Below are 15,759 nucleotides of genomic sequence, written 5' to 3'. Positions count from 1 at the left end.
CAGAGGCTTTGTTGTGAGCTGCTAAGGGTACTGTCTTCTTCTACCCTAGATGTGCTTTAAAGACTTCACTGTACTGTACCCCACGGATGCCACACTGTCCTTGCTTGGATGTGGAGTTATTTTTTCCTGCCCATTTGTTGTCCTTTAGCTAAAGCTAGGAGAGGCTCCCTCCACCTGCAAATCCTGTGACAAAACTAAAACTACAATTTTGCCAACCATTGAGGGAGTTGGGTATGTTCAGCCTGGAGAAGGGGGCCATCTTCAAGCACCTGCATGGCTCCCACATGGAAGGGGGAGCAAGCTTGTTTCCCCCTGCTCTGGAGGGGAGGACCCAAACCAATGGAATCCACTTACAAGAAAGGAGATTCTGACTAAGCATTAAGGAAAACTTTCTGAGGGTAAGAAGGTGGAGGACTCTCCTTCCTTGGAGGTTTTTAAGCAGATGTTTGATGGCCATCTGTCAGGGATTCATTAGCTGTGATGTCTTGTATTGCAGGGAGTTGGACTAGATGACCCCTGGGGACCCTTCCAATTCCACAATTATCTGATTCTAGTATTCTAATTCTGGGAATGGCAGCATGCAGCTGAGAGCCCCTCTACCCCATCAGCAGGACCCTGGGGGTGCAGGTCTTGCTAGAATGACCCACCTCAGAACTGCATTGCTTTAGCAGAAGCTTTTTGCCAGGCAGTGGCCCGAAGTGGTGCAGTCCAGAAGGGGGATGAGGAAGCCTGCAGGCCTCCTGATGTTGATGGACTGCAATGTTCACCATCCCTGACCACTGGAGTTGGGAGTCCAACAACATCTGGGGGGCCACAGGCTCCCCACCCCTGGCACACACAACTGTTTCTAAGCACAATGATTGTCCACATAATTGTGCGGGTCACGCAAGTCGGCAGCCGTTGGGATGGGGGTGGGGTGACAGACTAAACAGATCTATTTGGAAGAACAGTGTTGCTGGATAAAAAATGGCACAAAAAACTTTGGGTTTTCTGTGCAAACTGAGCAGCTGAGAGGGAGAAAGAGGCCTCCTTGGGCACCCACATGCCTGTTGAAGGGGCTGAGGGTGCCCAACATGGGATGAGATGCAGCAGTGTGACTTGTTCACAGTGACCCGGCAGACTCCCTGCCTGTTGCACCCTTGCACCCCACTCTCTCCACCACTCTCTCCACTCCAAGACAAAGAGGGGCAGCTGACATACTTTGCTTTTATTACTAAATAAATAATCAGATAAAACCTTGTGCAAAATAAAACTATGTGGAGTAAGAAATGCAGCAGCCCTTGGGCCATTTGCCCCAGCTCATCATCACAGAAGTTAACCCTGAATTGAGAGCCTGCTTGGATGCAAAGAGCCACTCCAGGAGTCACTGGCCACTTCAAACAGCCCCCGCAAGAGTCCCCGTTGCCACCCTGCCTCCTGTAACGTCAGCGTCATGGAGCTCGAAGCCTGACCGCACAGGACGATGTTCCCAGTCACCAGCCTCTGCAGCTTCCACCCACCGGCGCATAATTTGGTATTGTGACAACCCTGTTTTTTGTGTTCAAAAGCAAACCCATAAAGATGTGCCTCTGCGTTGATAACCTGGGGAAGGCTCACCCCCCCTGCACGCTGCTCTGGAGGAGGCAGGTGGGCCACATTCTGCAGACTAGAAGCAGGACCCTCACGGGAAGGTGCAGGAGCAAGAGGAAGCTCCCTCCGCACAGGGTCCAAGCTGGTGCTGTGCCGGCCAAGCACTTGCAGCTTCTTGATCCTAGTCCAGAGTCCAGCTCCCTCTGCTCCTGCTCCTCGCGCATCCATTAGATGTGGGAGTCCTCCTTCCTCCAACTTTGGGGGTAGCTGGGCTTGTGCTCATTTGCTGCAGGGGAGCGCATGCTGTCCAGGGGAACCACCACCTCATCCGGCTGCGAGTTCTTGTTCAGCTCCACCACCCGTGGCACCACGGTGGACCACCGATCTACAGGGAGAGAAAAAGAATCATGGAATCATAACACTGTAGGGTTAGTCCAGCCCCCTGCAATGCAGGAATCGCAGCTGGATCATACCTGACAGGTGGCCATCCAATCTCTGCTTAAAAACCTCCAGGGAAGGAGAGTCCTCTCCCTTCCAGGTTGTCTGTTCCACTGTCCAACAGTTCTCACTGTCAGAAAGTTCTCTCTAATGTTTAGTTGGGATCTCCCACCTTGCCATTTGAGTGCATTGGTTTGGATCCCACCCTCCGGAGCAGGAGAAGACAAGTGGGCTCCATCTTCTAGGTGACGGCTCTTCAGATGATTGAAGGCAGATCTCCTATCCTTCTTTCAGTCTCCTCTTCTCCAGGCTTGGCCTCCACAGTTCCACTTGGGCACTGACGTCGGAGAGAAGCCTGCCCAGCCTCTGCACTCCCTCCAGCACCAAGTGCCTCTGATTTGGGGCAGGACAGCTGCACCTCTGGACTTCATTCCCCCAGCAACACTTTTGCTGTTTCTACCAACCTGGTGCCTTCCAGGTGTTTAGAACTACAACTCCCACCTGCCCAGATCTGCTGCAGGGCTCCAGGATGGCAAAGCAATGGACCCAGCTGCCAGAGATGCTTTTTAAATAAAAGGACACATTCTACTCATGTAAAAACACGCTGATTCCCGAACCATCCGTGGGCCAGATTTAGAAGGCGATTGGGCCGCATCCAGCCCCTGGGCCTTAGTTTGGGGACCCCTGATGTAGACTCTAGAAGCACCCCACTCTCCTGTGAGCAAACTGACAAGTGCCTGCTTCCAGGATGCCCCCCAACCCCTTGACCCATTCCAGCCCCCCATCCCACCCCTCCAGCAATCAACAGCACTTACCTCTGCGGAGGCGGCCCACTGTGTGGGAAAAGCCATAGTACTGGTAAGTGTCGTTCTTGCCAGGGTCCTCATTGATGATGCCCAAGTTCTGGTTCCAGTGAGACCAGTTCACCTCGTCCACTCTAGGAAGGAAGCATTGTGGCATTTGAGGTATTGGCAGGGGGAGGGGGGAGAGAGAGAGCCGTCAGCTGAGGTCATTCTGGGCGGTCCGAAATGTAACTGGTTTAGCAGACCTGGGCAGTGCTATAGAGTGGTTACAGTGCTGGACTAGGACTCCCTGCTCAACTGTGAAACTCACAGTGTGACCTTGGGACTGTCACAGTCTCTTGGCCTCACCTACCTCACAGGGTTGCTGTGAGGATCAAATGGGGAGGAAGAGAGCCACACCTGCCACCTTGAGCATCTTGGAGAACAAGGTGGGGCATCAATGTGATAAGGGCAGGTAGGCAAGGCATGTTCCTTCTTCCTTGAAGGCAGGAGCTCCGAGTTCAATCTCCATCAGCATCTCCAGGGAGGGCTGGGAAAAGCTCCCTCTCTGAAGCCAGTCAGTGTAGACACTACTGAGTTAGATCTGACTCTGCAGAAGGCAATGCCGTGCACTCCTGTGCCAAGAAAGGGCCTGGGACCATCTTCCCTCAAAGCTTCTGACCTGGTTCAGGGTCTAAATCCTCACCCCACCACTCAAATGCCATCCCAAATACCCCCCCCCAACTTCTGGCTCTCCTATATCCCTACATTGCTCTCTCCGCACCATGAAGGGTACTGACAAAAAAAAACCAGCTGGTTTGGGAGTGCTGTCTGATTTAAAACAGGCATTGCCTGCCCTGGTCTTAAAATTATAGGGCAGAATACAAAAAGGAAAAAAGAAAGAAAAAGATTCCTGTTTGGAAAGCACCTTCTAAATGTTGGAAAGATCTCTCTCTGCTGATGTAAGGCTTTCTGCAAAGCGTCAAGAACCTAGCACCATTTGCAGAGGCAAAGAGGAAGGCTGTGTGTGCATGTCAGAATGGGTGCACCCAAGGCTTTTTTCAGCCAGAACTCACCACAACTCAGTTCTGGCACCTCTCTGGTGGGCACCATTGCCATTCTAAGAGAACAAGGGAGACGTTCATGGCAAGTTCTGGCACCTCTTTTTCTAGAAAAATAGCACTGGGTGCAGCTGTGTGCCTGCAGGAGTGCAGAAAATGTAACCCTAATCCAGGATGCAGTTCCCTGAGTATCTCAAGTGCCTAGTCCTCATGGATGTGAAGAGATGGTTGGAAGGGCATGGGCAATGCCTGCTGACACCCCAGGTGTGTGTGTGGGGGGGGCAGGTTTTCCTTGGGGCAAAATTTAGGTTGTCACCCAGACTGGCGCAGAATTTCCAATAGACAACTCTGGCTCAAGGGTCTAATCCAGAAATGGAAAGCATTTAGTCAACGTCTCCCTCTCCCGTGGGAACTCCAGGCCCTTACCTGAAACACCACCTCCGGTCCGGCGTCCCATCCAAGGACTTCCCAACGGTGACCATCTCTCCGGAGCGGAAGGCTTTCCTGACAAACACGGGGAAGAACCTCTCAATATCCAGAATGGTGGTAGCCCACTGCAAGCAGAGGAGTCAGGAGAAGTATAAGAGTCTATTCCTGACAGGGTTTCAGTAGTTCTACGGATCCAGATGTCAGGCTCAGGATGACACCCTCAGGCAAATCCAAGGGCAAATTCAGGCAACCCACTTGATGCAAAGAACTTTTTTTTAAAAAAATGAGTGTTTGAATTATAGCAAGTCAAAACTATGTTTTCGGAAGCGATCTATTGCACAATTGCATGGAGTCAAATCACATGCCAGGGCATGAGAAAGTCCATTTGTTGGAATCAACCTTATAATCATCCGAACTCAATTTCATGCCATTCATGAAAACAGCAAAAAATAAATATCAGCAACAAACCCCCACCAAAATGTTTTCTACAACTTTTGCCTATACTATAAAGCTCCAAATTTCTCAAATCATACTAATTTTTTCCAAGAAATGATAAAGGAATTCCACATTGCAAACCTGTGATTTCTTGTATTGTTTTGCCAGTGCACTGCATTTTACTAAGCCACACCCTTAGAACTGGGTTTTGTCCAGGCTTTAATTTAGATCTGAATGGGGAACCGGCAGCTCTTGTGTGGGAGTTCAAGTCTAGAAGCAACAGAAGAGATGCAAGAGATCCCATCTCTGTGCTATGAAACTTCAATAAAACCTATTACTATCATTATTATCATTTATTAAATTTGTTACCTGCCCTTCACTAGCAGGTTCCCGGGTGGGTTACAGCAGCTTAGAATTCAGAACTGAAGACAGTTAAATTGCATTGCATTCACGAGCACAGGGGCGGTTCCAGAGCATCAAGGTGTGTTCTGGGCCCTTTGCAAGCCCACCGGTTGACTCCACCGCTGCGACTCCCCTACCTGCAACTTCCAGATCTGCTTGCTCTCCTTGGACACCTGCCCCACAGTCTCCCCCATGAGGGCGATCAGCATGTTCAACAAAAGGACGAAGGTGAGGATGATGTAGGTGACAAGGAGGATGACAAAGACCCCAGGGTACTTGGCATTCTCGATCATCTCCAGGTCCCCCATTCCGATGGTCAGCTTGAAGAGGTCCAGGAGGAAATTGCTGAAGGTCTTGCTGTCCCGGCAGGAAGGGTAGGCAGGGGCTGTGCAGTTGGAGTGCTCCTCGTTGCAGGCCTCGCTGCTGGGGCAGGGGTTCAGCAGGGAGACCAGCGCTGCAGAAAAGCCAAGGAGCCGCTGAGCAGTTGCACTAGCCAAGGCAGTCTCCCTGGGAGAGTTGCTAGGCCAGGAGGGGCTCTCTAGGTGCTGCACACTGAGCATTGGCCATTTGGCTGACTGGGGCTGATGGGAGCTGGAGTCTAAATGATCTGGAGGGCACCACGTCGCCTTCCTCTGGATGAGAACGTGGTGTCAAGGCTAAACAGTCCCGAATCCAGTCACACTTCAAAAGCTGGATTCATAGGACAGTTTAGTCCATGTTATTCTTATTGTCATTTCATCCCTGAATTTATATTCCACCTTTTTTCTCCAAGGAGCTCAAGGTACATGGAGCTCCTTCTCCTCTTTTAACTCCCACCACAATCCTGTGAGGTAGGTGAGGATGAGTCACCCAGTGAGCTTCATGACCAAGTGGGGATTCGAACCCTGGTCTCCCAAGTCCAATCCCAACACTCTAACCACTGCGCCACACCTCCTCCCATTTTCCTGAAGTTGTCCTAACTGCTGAATTTCTGCCTCATATTTGGGCTTTCACATGATGTAAAAGCCACTTCCAGAAAACTAATGTGTTATTTGATTCCAGCAAAAAAAAAAACTGCTTGCAGGACTTTAACATGAAAAACCACAGTACAGTGACAAAATCGGGGGGGGGGGGAGGTCTACCAGCTTACAGTTCCTTCCTTCAGTTTTCATGGAGGAATTATTGGGGAGCACAAGCAGGCATGTTCAGAAAGGCTGGCAGAGTAGCAACACTGCCCAATGGTGCCGAATGTCAGGGGACCACCAGAGGTCAGCAGAGAGCCCAGTCAGGAAATGTCATCCATGAGCGACAGGCAGGGACAGAGCCCTGGGAAGGAAGGGGACTCTGATGCTAGAGATCCCGGGCAACATCTGAGCAGCCCGGGGGGGGGGGGAGGTGGTGGCTCCGTCACCCCAACAGCGCAGAGGGCTAAAACGTAAGGAAGAAAGGAGGAGACTAGCAGTTCCCAGACTGATGTGCTGGAGGCCTTCCCGCCGGACGCCACTTCCCGGATCTGAAAGTCACTTAATGGACATGAGAACTTTAGCGCTGTGTTGTACATAGTTGTATAATAAAACGCTGTAAATATGCAGACATGGAGTCGTGAGTCGTTACTTGTGGGAAGCTAGACCTGCTCCATCACACCACCCCACACCACCACCCCAGTGTGAATAAAATTTAGCACACCTTGCTGCTATAATGGTCACAAAGCCATAGTTCACGGCAACAGGCATGCCGTGCAGAAGGCTAATCAGAAAACAGGGCAGGAGTTCTAACCTCAGGAAAATTCACACAATATTCACAATGTCTGAAGGCACCCAAAGTGATGTTGTCCTTGCTTTGAATATTTTTTTACAGCAGTTTTAAATATTGTTGGATTTAGAAGGGTTTTTTTGGGAGGGGGGAGAAACAAGGTTTAAAAATACTAAGTCTGTCATTTTGCTGCTTAATGTCATCAAACTCCAAATGTTTATCTATAGGAATTAAATCTGCCTGCCGACTGAGCGTCAGAAAAATTCCAACCAATTTGAGTGTGAAAATTCACTCTATTGAGCATGCAAAATTCAAATCTCAGCTTTAGGTGGGCAGGAAAGAGCCATCCCACTTCTATTGAACAGAACCATTTAAAAAATGCTCCTCCAAAATGGTTTTAAATATCAACCAAAGTGTGGCAATGTAACACAATCCTGAGGGTGACCAGAGTGCAGAAGAAAAGGGACTCATTTGGGAAAATATGGAAAGTGTTTGTTTACTATACAATTGTAAAGGATAAGTCTGCCCCCCCACCCCTGATATACTCTATCCCAGTGGCTCTCCTCTTGATTCCATAAACCCGCCCCTAGTCCCTATAGAAAGCATTATTCAGTACAGCGGGTTGCATGGCTCACCAAGGAAGATATTAACAAAATAAAACCCCAAACCACCACAATTAGTTGCACCTTTATTCAAAATCCATTTAAAACTATTTTGTTTAATTACATCAATAAATGGATGGACTTGATGCAGTGATAGCCGCTTATGCTTCCAGCTGCCTGTTTGCCTCTTATGTCAGGGACTGGACTGAACAGGAGGAATGGGAATTGAGCCCTCGGTCTGATTGGCTCCTCTCAGAAGAGGAGGAGGAGTGGGAAGTTTCGCCTTCCCTGTCTCCAGCAGTTTCAGGAGGAGAGGAAGACAGGGTTGATATACAGCTGAATGAGAAAATCCCTAGTTACAAGATAGTGGGGGGGGGGAGAGTTAGGGAGCAGACAGCAGAGACCTCCCTGGAGCCTGGGAGACCCTCCTGGTCCAAGTGCTTGCTGGTCCCTCTGCATTCAAGAACAGAGAATGCGGAGGGGATGTGACTCCTGTAGGTTTCCAGGATGTTGTGGGAGATGCAAGAGGAGGGACTCAGAGTAGCCAACGTCTCCTCTGCGTGGAGACATGGATCCTTGGCCTTGCAACTAGATGACTGAATAAAAAAACATAAAATACTGTGTGTTCTTCTTGCCTCTGAGGCTGCCGGGGGAGGAGAGGAATACTCCACACCTAACATCTTAGCACCCCTAGGAAATCCCATGGCCCCCCAGTGGGCAGGAGACCCTTCTTTGGGACCCACTGGACGTGACAATGAACAGTATCTCTCCATCTCAAAACTCCATAAAGAAAATATAGATGAAGGAAGTTATAAGGTTGTCTAGTTATTGAGCTGTCTCAAACTTCTAACATCAATAACTCACCCTTTGCATCTGTCTCATTTCATTTCATTTTTAATTTGTATTTCATAACTATTCAATAAATAAATATTTTTAAAACCAACCAGCATCTGCCTGGGTGAGTAAATTCATTCAGGAAAAGCAGTCAAAACATGGCTGTTCAGGAATGTGGTTGGATGATTGAAATGTTCTTTCTGTTTTGCTGCTCACCAGACTTGTTAGATTTGCTGTTTTGAGTTTTGTGGTTTCCAAATTGCAATTGATTTGTTTTAATTTATGTGCTACTTGATTGCTTGATGTCTAAGTCTCACTAATAAACATTTGGAAGTGCCATACAGCAGCTTATCAGAGTCAGCATCTGTTACACCTTGGAGGCTGATTTTAAAAACCTCAAAATCCAACAGTGTTTGTGTCAAGGAATGTTGCTGCCCAAGAAGAGTCTTGGCAATGCCCGTTTCAAGCTTTGCAGGTATGTGAGGAGCTTGCTCAGCTGAGCAGCAGGACACAGATTTTCAACCAAGGAGCCCAGAAACCAGCACTCCGGAAAGGGCAGCCAACTTACCAGACGCGTAGCCAATCATGAAAAGCACATAGACGAGCAGGAAGCGGAAAAGGTCCTTGAACAGGATCTGCAACCAGAGAGGGAAGGCAGCCACTCAACACACCAGGCAAAGGCTCAAGGCAGCTGCTTCTGGGGTGAGACCCACATTAGTCGTCTAACAGTCTGAAGCCAGAGTGAGGAAATTCAGGGACAAGGGTATCCCTCAGTGCTGCTCCCTTCGGCCCTGATTCACACCCTCCTTCCGTGTTCCTGCCAGGCTGGGATGTGCTCACCTGTTGCAGAGGCAGTAAAGCACACCTGGAAACTGCCTCTTGGCTATGGCCAGAGATGCTGGCAGGCCCTGGGAGCCAAAATCTGGCCCTCTGTGCTTCTCTGTCTGACCCTCAAAACCCTCCCCAGGGCACACCTTTCACTGGCCCCAAATGCCTGCCTGGAATGTGTCTCTGACCTCTGGTCAAGCCTCTTGCTTGCCTCTAGGGAGAGGGGCATGGGAGCATGTGTAGAAACGGAGGATAAAAATTGCATTTGTGTTGCTCTACCCACTTCCGCCTCCAGCCCCACCCATCACTGCCATGCAGCCCTTGGGAGGCTGTCCAGAAGGAAATGTGGCCCCTGGGCTAAAAAGGGTTCCCACTTCTGATCTGAAGGAATGTGTGCAGCAAGGAACCAGAGCGAACCTTGCATGATTGGAGGGGGGGTGGCAACACCCCACATTCCACAAGTGTTCCACAACTTGGGGACCAAAACAGCTTCTTGACACCATCAGCCAAACCAGGGAGTGACCCTCAAGTCCTTAACCTCCAGGAATCAGCAGCTGTATATTTGAACACAGGGCATGTGCAGAGGTTTCTTTGGTCCCTCCTGCCAGGCAAGCACAGGGTGGGGGTGGGGGGCTCCACTGTTGTTCTCCAGCTGGGGGAGCTTCAGGCTCTGAGGATCATGTCAGCCCCTGTGCAGCAGAGTTTAGCACTGCCCAGAGTGAGGAGGGAAAAACCAAGGCTTCACAGTGCCCTTAGAATGAAGTTCTGTTTGAGACTTTGTTTATTAAGGCAAGGCGGTTGCCCCGGAGAAAGACCCCACCAGCCACACACTCTTCTGAGTGGATTGACAGGGTGCTCTGCTGAAGCTTTTAGACGGAGGACAAAGTCAGCACAACCTGGTTCCTAAGAAACCATGAGAAATTGGTTTTGCAAGGACAAGCACACAGGAATGCAGCCTTGCTGGTCAAAACCCTCCAGCCTCCCGTAGTCCCTTCAGCTTTTTGCCCACCTTCAAATGAGCCAGCCCAGACCTCCTCCAGCCCTAGGTCCTCACAGGCCCCGAACACTGCGCTCTGCTTTGCCCACCTTCTGGATCATGATGCTGTAGGTCCCAGTCAGCTTGAGGCCGCGGGTGAAGTAGAGGGCATTCATCCAGCCCAAGACCAGGGCAAAGACCATGACAGCCAGGTAGGCTTCGATGCCCGTCAGGTACAGGGCAGCTGCCACTAACACCAGGACCGAGTAGATGAAGCTGGGGGCAAGAAGCACCAAAGCCCAGTCAGGGGCAGGTGGGGTGGGGTCCAGCGGGTCAGGGGGTGGAGTGGGGGGTGCACTTCAACACTGCAGCCACCAGATAACCTACCTTTGAAGGGGCTACCTTTGAAGGTGACCCGGAAACTGCAATTAATCCAGAATGCGGCATAACACCAGTCCTGAGAGATCTACACTGGCTCCCAGTTCGTTTCTGAGCACAATTCAAAGTGTTGGTACTGACCTTTAAAGCCCTAAACGGCCTCGGTCCTGTATACCTGAAGGAGCGTCTCCACCCCCATCATTCTGCCCAGACACTGAGATCCAGCACCGAGGGCCTTCTGGCGGTTCCCTCATTGCGAGAAGTGAGGTTACAGGGAACCAGACAGAGGGTCTTCTCAGTAGTGGCACCCGTCCTGTGGAACGCCCTCCCAGCAGATGTCAAGGCAATAAGTAACTATTTTACTTTTAGAAGACAACTGAAGGTGGCCCTGTTTAGGAACGTTTTTAATGTTTAATGCTGTACTGTTTTAATATTTGGTTGGAAGCCGCCCAGAGTGGCTGGGGAAACCCAGCCAGATGGGCGGGGTATAAATAATAAATTATTATTATTATTATAACCTCACCTAGGAGGGCTTCCAAAATCTATGGGCCGATTTACACCATAGTTGTAAAGCACATCTAATATGCATTTAAAGCCCATGTTACCCCAAGAATTGTAGGAACAGTAGTTTAACTCCTCGCAGAGCTACAATCTGCCAGTCCCCTTAGCAAACAACCATTCCCAGGATTCTTTGGGAGAAGTCATGTGCTTTAAATGTGCATTGGGTGTCCTTTCTGGCTCCCTCCCCCAAATGAATTGAGGGGGGAGCCAAGAAGCACCCCAGCAGATGCCCTGGAATGTGTGGCAAAGGGGCCCCTACATTCTTAAATGCAGGGGTGGCTAGCCTTTTGGCCTGAGGGCCACATTTGCCCCTGGCTGACCTGTGGGGGGGCCACACATAGGGCGCAAATGTGATCATGTTGCACTCTGGTTTCTCCCCCCCCCACTTACTAGAGCAACTGAAAGGAGCCATCAATGAAGAAGGAATTCACCCCGGGGCACTTCTTCATGAAGAGGTCTTTTATCTGGGGAGGAAGAGAAGACAGAATGTCCACAATGGAGAGGATGCAGAAGCTACTCAAATCCTATGCACACCATGAAGCTAAAGCACTCTGGCAGCCCTGCAAACAGTCATGGCTGAGGAGGGACCCAGGGACCCCTACTCCCCCCTCCCAGAGCTGCTACCATTTCCACAGAGGCTTAACTGTCAATCCTTCTTCCCTGGGATCTCTGGGAATCGTAGGCCTTTGAGGGGGAATAGGGACTTGCTTACCACTCAGCAACCACAGTTCCCAGAATTCTCTGGGAGAAGCCATGACTGTTAAAAGCAGTATCAAAGCACTTTAAAAGTATGATGAGAATGTGGCCTGCAAGCTCTGTAATCAGGCAATGAGGATCTAGAGACACAGAATGGCAGGATGAGCCCACAAAAGGGGAAAAGGAAAACACATCTGCTAAACTGGCGAGGAAGAAGGGGGCAACGGGGGGGAGGAGGAGGAGACCCCTTTGCCAAGTAATGCACGGCTCACACTTACGTTGGTGAAGAAGAAGAGGACACCCGTGAAGAGTGTGACAATCTCCCCGGCAAGACGCAGATAGTCAGTGGTGGTGGTGTACGGGTATGGGGGCTGCAGAGGGGAAGAGACGGTGTTGAGAGGCTGTGCCGAAAGACACCTGCTAAGCACGCAGCAATGGCCACGCTCCAACGGGGTGGCCAGATTCAGCATGTTGCCTTCCCAACAGCAGCTGGGTAAAGAGCACCTCTGGGAAGGTCACAAGGTGATGGAAGGGACTCACAGGGGTCATCTAGTCCAACCCCCTGCAACACAGGAATCTCAGCTAAAGAATCTCTGGCCACCCAACCTCTGCTTAGAAACCTCCAAGGAAGGAGAGTCCACCACCTCCCAAGGAAGTCTGTTCCGCAGCTGAACAGCTCTTACTGTCAGAAAGTTCTTCCTGATGTTTAGTCTCAATCTCCTTTCTTGTAACTTGGAGCTATTGGTTTGAGCCCCCCCCCCCCCAGAGCAGGAGAAAGTGATCTCCCTCCCTCTTCCCTGGGGCAACCCTAGAGATATCGGAAGATGGCTATCATGAAGCTCATGTGATGGAAACAGCTCCCCCTGCCTCACTCTCAATCCCGCATCTAATCAATGGAGGTAGATTGTCTTTGAACCCAGAGATGCCCTTCTTTCCCTATCAATAGATACAATGTCTAATACAGACTTGTTCTAGTTACAGGTAGGTAGTTGTGTTGGTCTGCCATAGTCAAAACAAAATAAACAATTCCTTCCAGTAGCACCTTAGAGACCAACTAAGTTTGTCATTGGTATGAGCTTTTGTGTGCATGCACACTTCTTTCAGATACAGATACAGACTTGTTTTATAAGTCAGAGTTTATTCATGGGTGATTTATTTATCTATGCTGAGCTTGCCCCTCCCCAGGGAACTTACAAACTTACACATACACACCCTCCCCGTCTGTGAGCTTCTTGGCAAAGAGTCCCTTTGAGCCCACGTCTCTCTGTGCTGGAGCTGCTGCAATAAACTAGGGTGTTTAATTAGCAAGGCCAATTAGGAGCCCATTGCTTGCTTACCTTAAGCCTGACTGGCTTCCCCCATTTCACTCAACTCCAATACTTCCCCCGCTCCAAGTTAAAGAAGCATTTCGAGATTATAGACCAGGGGTCCCCAAACTAAGGCCCGGGGGCAGGATGCGGCCTGCACGAGTCAATTGTGCGGCCCCTGCCGATCCCCACCGCCTGCTCTTACAGGCGTGCTGCGGTGCAGTTGCCCATCTCCGGGTCAGCACGGCGCCAGAAATAGCTTGTGCGCATGTGCAGAAGCTATTTCCAGTGCCGTGCCGACCCGGAAGTGCACCGGAAATGATGTCTGCGCATGCGCAAAGCCATTTATGGTGCCACCCCACGCCAGAAAAAGTGAGTGTGTGTGCGCATGGGAGCGCATTTCCCCACCCTCTGGCCCACTGCACGACCAGCCCAAAGTGGGGTAAGTTTGGGGACCCCTGTTATAGACTCATAAAAAGGTAAAGGGACCCCTGACCATTAGGTCCAGTCGTGACCGACTCTGGAGTTGTGGCACTCATCTTGCTTTATTGGCCGAGGGAGCTTCCGGGTCATGTGGCCAGCATGACAAAGCCACTTCTGGAGAACCAGAGCAGCACACGGAAACGCCGTTTACCTTCCCGCTTGGGAACTGCTAGGTTGGCAGGAGCTGGGACCAAGCAATGGGAGCTCACCCCATCACGGGAACTCATAGCATGATGGAATTGTAGACTTGGAAGGAAACCCAAAGGTCCTCTAGTCCATCCTCCTGAAATGCACGGCTGAACAGCTTTTTCACTCCCCACCACTACTTTTCTTGCGGAATTGCCAGACTGAAGTTCTGGGTATAAATAAAGCAAGCTGATAAGTCACGGGTTCCTCATTATTTACCATGTTCAAATGCCTGAGAGGATTAAAGCAAATCACTGCATGTTTACCAATCTCTTACCAGCCCCAGCACAGCACAGCAACATTTTGCTGGGGCATCATGGGAACTGAAAATGGGAGGCTGCACCCCAAACCTCAGAGCCCCAATTTAAATTGCAGCCACTCTGCTCCGCTTGGCAGCCGTTGTGAGCTCCATGGCGGAGTCGGTGCGGTACTCACAGTGCCCTCCAGGGGGCGGTAGTAGGCCACCATGGTGAATATGATCATGGCACAGAGGTAGGAGACCACACTGATGTAGAATGAAACGGCCCCAAACTTCCGCCACTTGTCCCGAAGCAGCTCGTTGATGGGCTCCACGGCCAACATCTCATGGCGGTTCTGCGGGGAGAGGGGCCCAGTGAACAAAGATGGCGGCAGCCCCCGCTTGGCCACATCAAAGGTCCAGCACCGTCAACCCAAGCGGCCTTGATCTGCAGCTTCCTTCTCTGCCTCCCCCCCCCCCGTCCCAGAGCCTCACCTCCATCTTGCTATTGTACACCAGGATCTCCAGCACCGATACCTCCTCCCCACAGGTGTCCAGAGAGGAGAGGTCGTAGAGGGAGGAGTAGACAGGGCCATAGGCCCAGTCCTTGAACTTGCGGGAGAGGTGCCGAGCGTCTTCGTCCTTGATCTCCCGCCGGATGATGTGCTGGAAGGTCTGCAAGACAAGTGGGGAGCAGGGTCAGGCCCTCCCCTCGCAGCGCAGAGCTGAACTGTGGAATTCCCTCCTGCAGGAGGCAGCAATGTCCACCAACATGGAAAGGCACTCTGGACATGCTCAGAAAGGCACCCCAATTGCAGGACATCCTCTGGGACCATGACATCCTGAAACGGAAGATTCAGGACAGTGAAAGAAAGGGCTCCTTGACCTATGCAGTGCATAGTTAAGCTATGGAACTCACTTCTGCAGGAGACCGCAATGGCCACCAACTTGGATGGCTTTGGAAGGGGAGTGGACAAATCCATGGGAGAGAAAGCTATGGATGACAACAGGGCAGTCTCGAGCAGGTCGACCGCCCTGGCGCTGAGGGGCGGAGATCGCTCCGGCACCCCCGCCCTTGCAGGGCGCAGCATGGTTTCCCTGCCTACCGGCCCGGCGCCCTGGCACACCGCGCCACCGGGGGTCTACCTAGAGCCGGCCCTGGATGACAACTAGCTGGGAAAGCCAGTTGGAACAAAAATGTCTTCAGCTGTTTCCAGAAAGGGGAGCATGTTATGCCTTGACAGGAATGCTCTTCCAGAGAACAAGAGCAGCCACACTACAAGTCCTGCCCCAAGTCACATGATGGCTAGGGCTGATGGGAATTGTGTTTGAAGGGCGCCTGGGGGTGGAAGGCGGAGCCTCCCCAGGGTCTCTGGCTCAGAAACTCCTCTTCCCTGGAGATGCTGCTGCCTGGGCAGCCCCCCTGCTCTCTTGTGGAGCCTGACTCCTCCCTACACCCTCCGAGTCGCTCAGGACTTTGGGCATGGCTCCCCCCTGGTTATTTTATTTTATTTATTTCATAAAAGTTATATACCCCATGACTGTCAAAGCAAACCCTCAAAGTGGTTTACAAAAAGAATGAAACCAAAAAATTAGCAGGAAAAGCATTTAAATACAGCAGATTTAAATATTCAAAAAGTAATTAAAATCAGTGATAAGCTAAAAAAAACAAAAACAATCCAGATGTCAACATTCCCCGTATCCAGTGAGACTTGTCTAAACAAAAATATTTTTGTCAGGAGCTGAAAAGAGTGCTGTGAAGATGCCTGCCTGGTATCCAGTGTCAGGCAGTTCCAAAGCTGCCACTTCTTATATTCACAACA

The 15,759-nt window shown here is 50.7% G+C and overlaps 1 protein-coding gene across 3 annotated transcripts in view; it reads right to left on the bottom strand.

The window, feature by feature from the left end:
* Positions 1 to 1,198: 1,198 nt before the first annotated feature.
* The window catches only part of TRPV4 (transient receptor potential cation channel subfamily V member 4), a 52,903-nt gene continuing 38,342 nt past the window's right edge, over positions 1,199 to 15,759 (bottom strand). For all 3 annotated transcript variants that reach the window (XM_035134848.2, XM_035134847.2, XM_035134849.2), the window contains 10 exons: positions 14,432 to 14,611; positions 14,134 to 14,292; positions 12,001 to 12,093; positions 11,417 to 11,490; positions 10,198 to 10,363; positions 8,852 to 8,918; positions 5,254 to 5,570; positions 4,277 to 4,404; positions 2,823 to 2,944; positions 1,199 to 1,954 (listed from right to left, as the gene is read on the bottom strand). In XM_035134848.2, the coding sequence (XP_034990739.1) occupies positions 1,797 to 1,954; positions 2,823 to 2,944; positions 4,277 to 4,404; positions 5,254 to 5,570; positions 8,852 to 8,918; positions 10,198 to 10,363; positions 11,417 to 11,490; positions 12,001 to 12,093; positions 14,134 to 14,292; positions 14,432 to 14,611 (1,464 nt within the window). In that variant the 3' untranslated portion in view covers positions 1,199 to 1,796. The remainder of the gene's footprint in view (positions 1,955 to 2,822; positions 2,945 to 4,276; positions 4,405 to 5,253; positions 5,571 to 8,851; positions 8,919 to 10,197; positions 10,364 to 11,416; positions 11,491 to 12,000; positions 12,094 to 14,133; positions 14,293 to 14,431; positions 14,612 to 15,759) is intronic.

The sequence above is a fragment of the Zootoca vivipara genome, chromosome 13 (genome assembly GCF_963506605.1).
Source record: "Zootoca vivipara chromosome 13, rZooViv1.1, whole genome shotgun sequence".
Lineage (NCBI taxonomy): Eukaryota > Metazoa > Chordata > Lepidosauria > Squamata > Lacertidae > Zootoca > Zootoca vivipara.
Note: the sequence above shows the minus strand (reverse complement) of the source record. Positions and strands in the feature narration are given on the sequence as shown.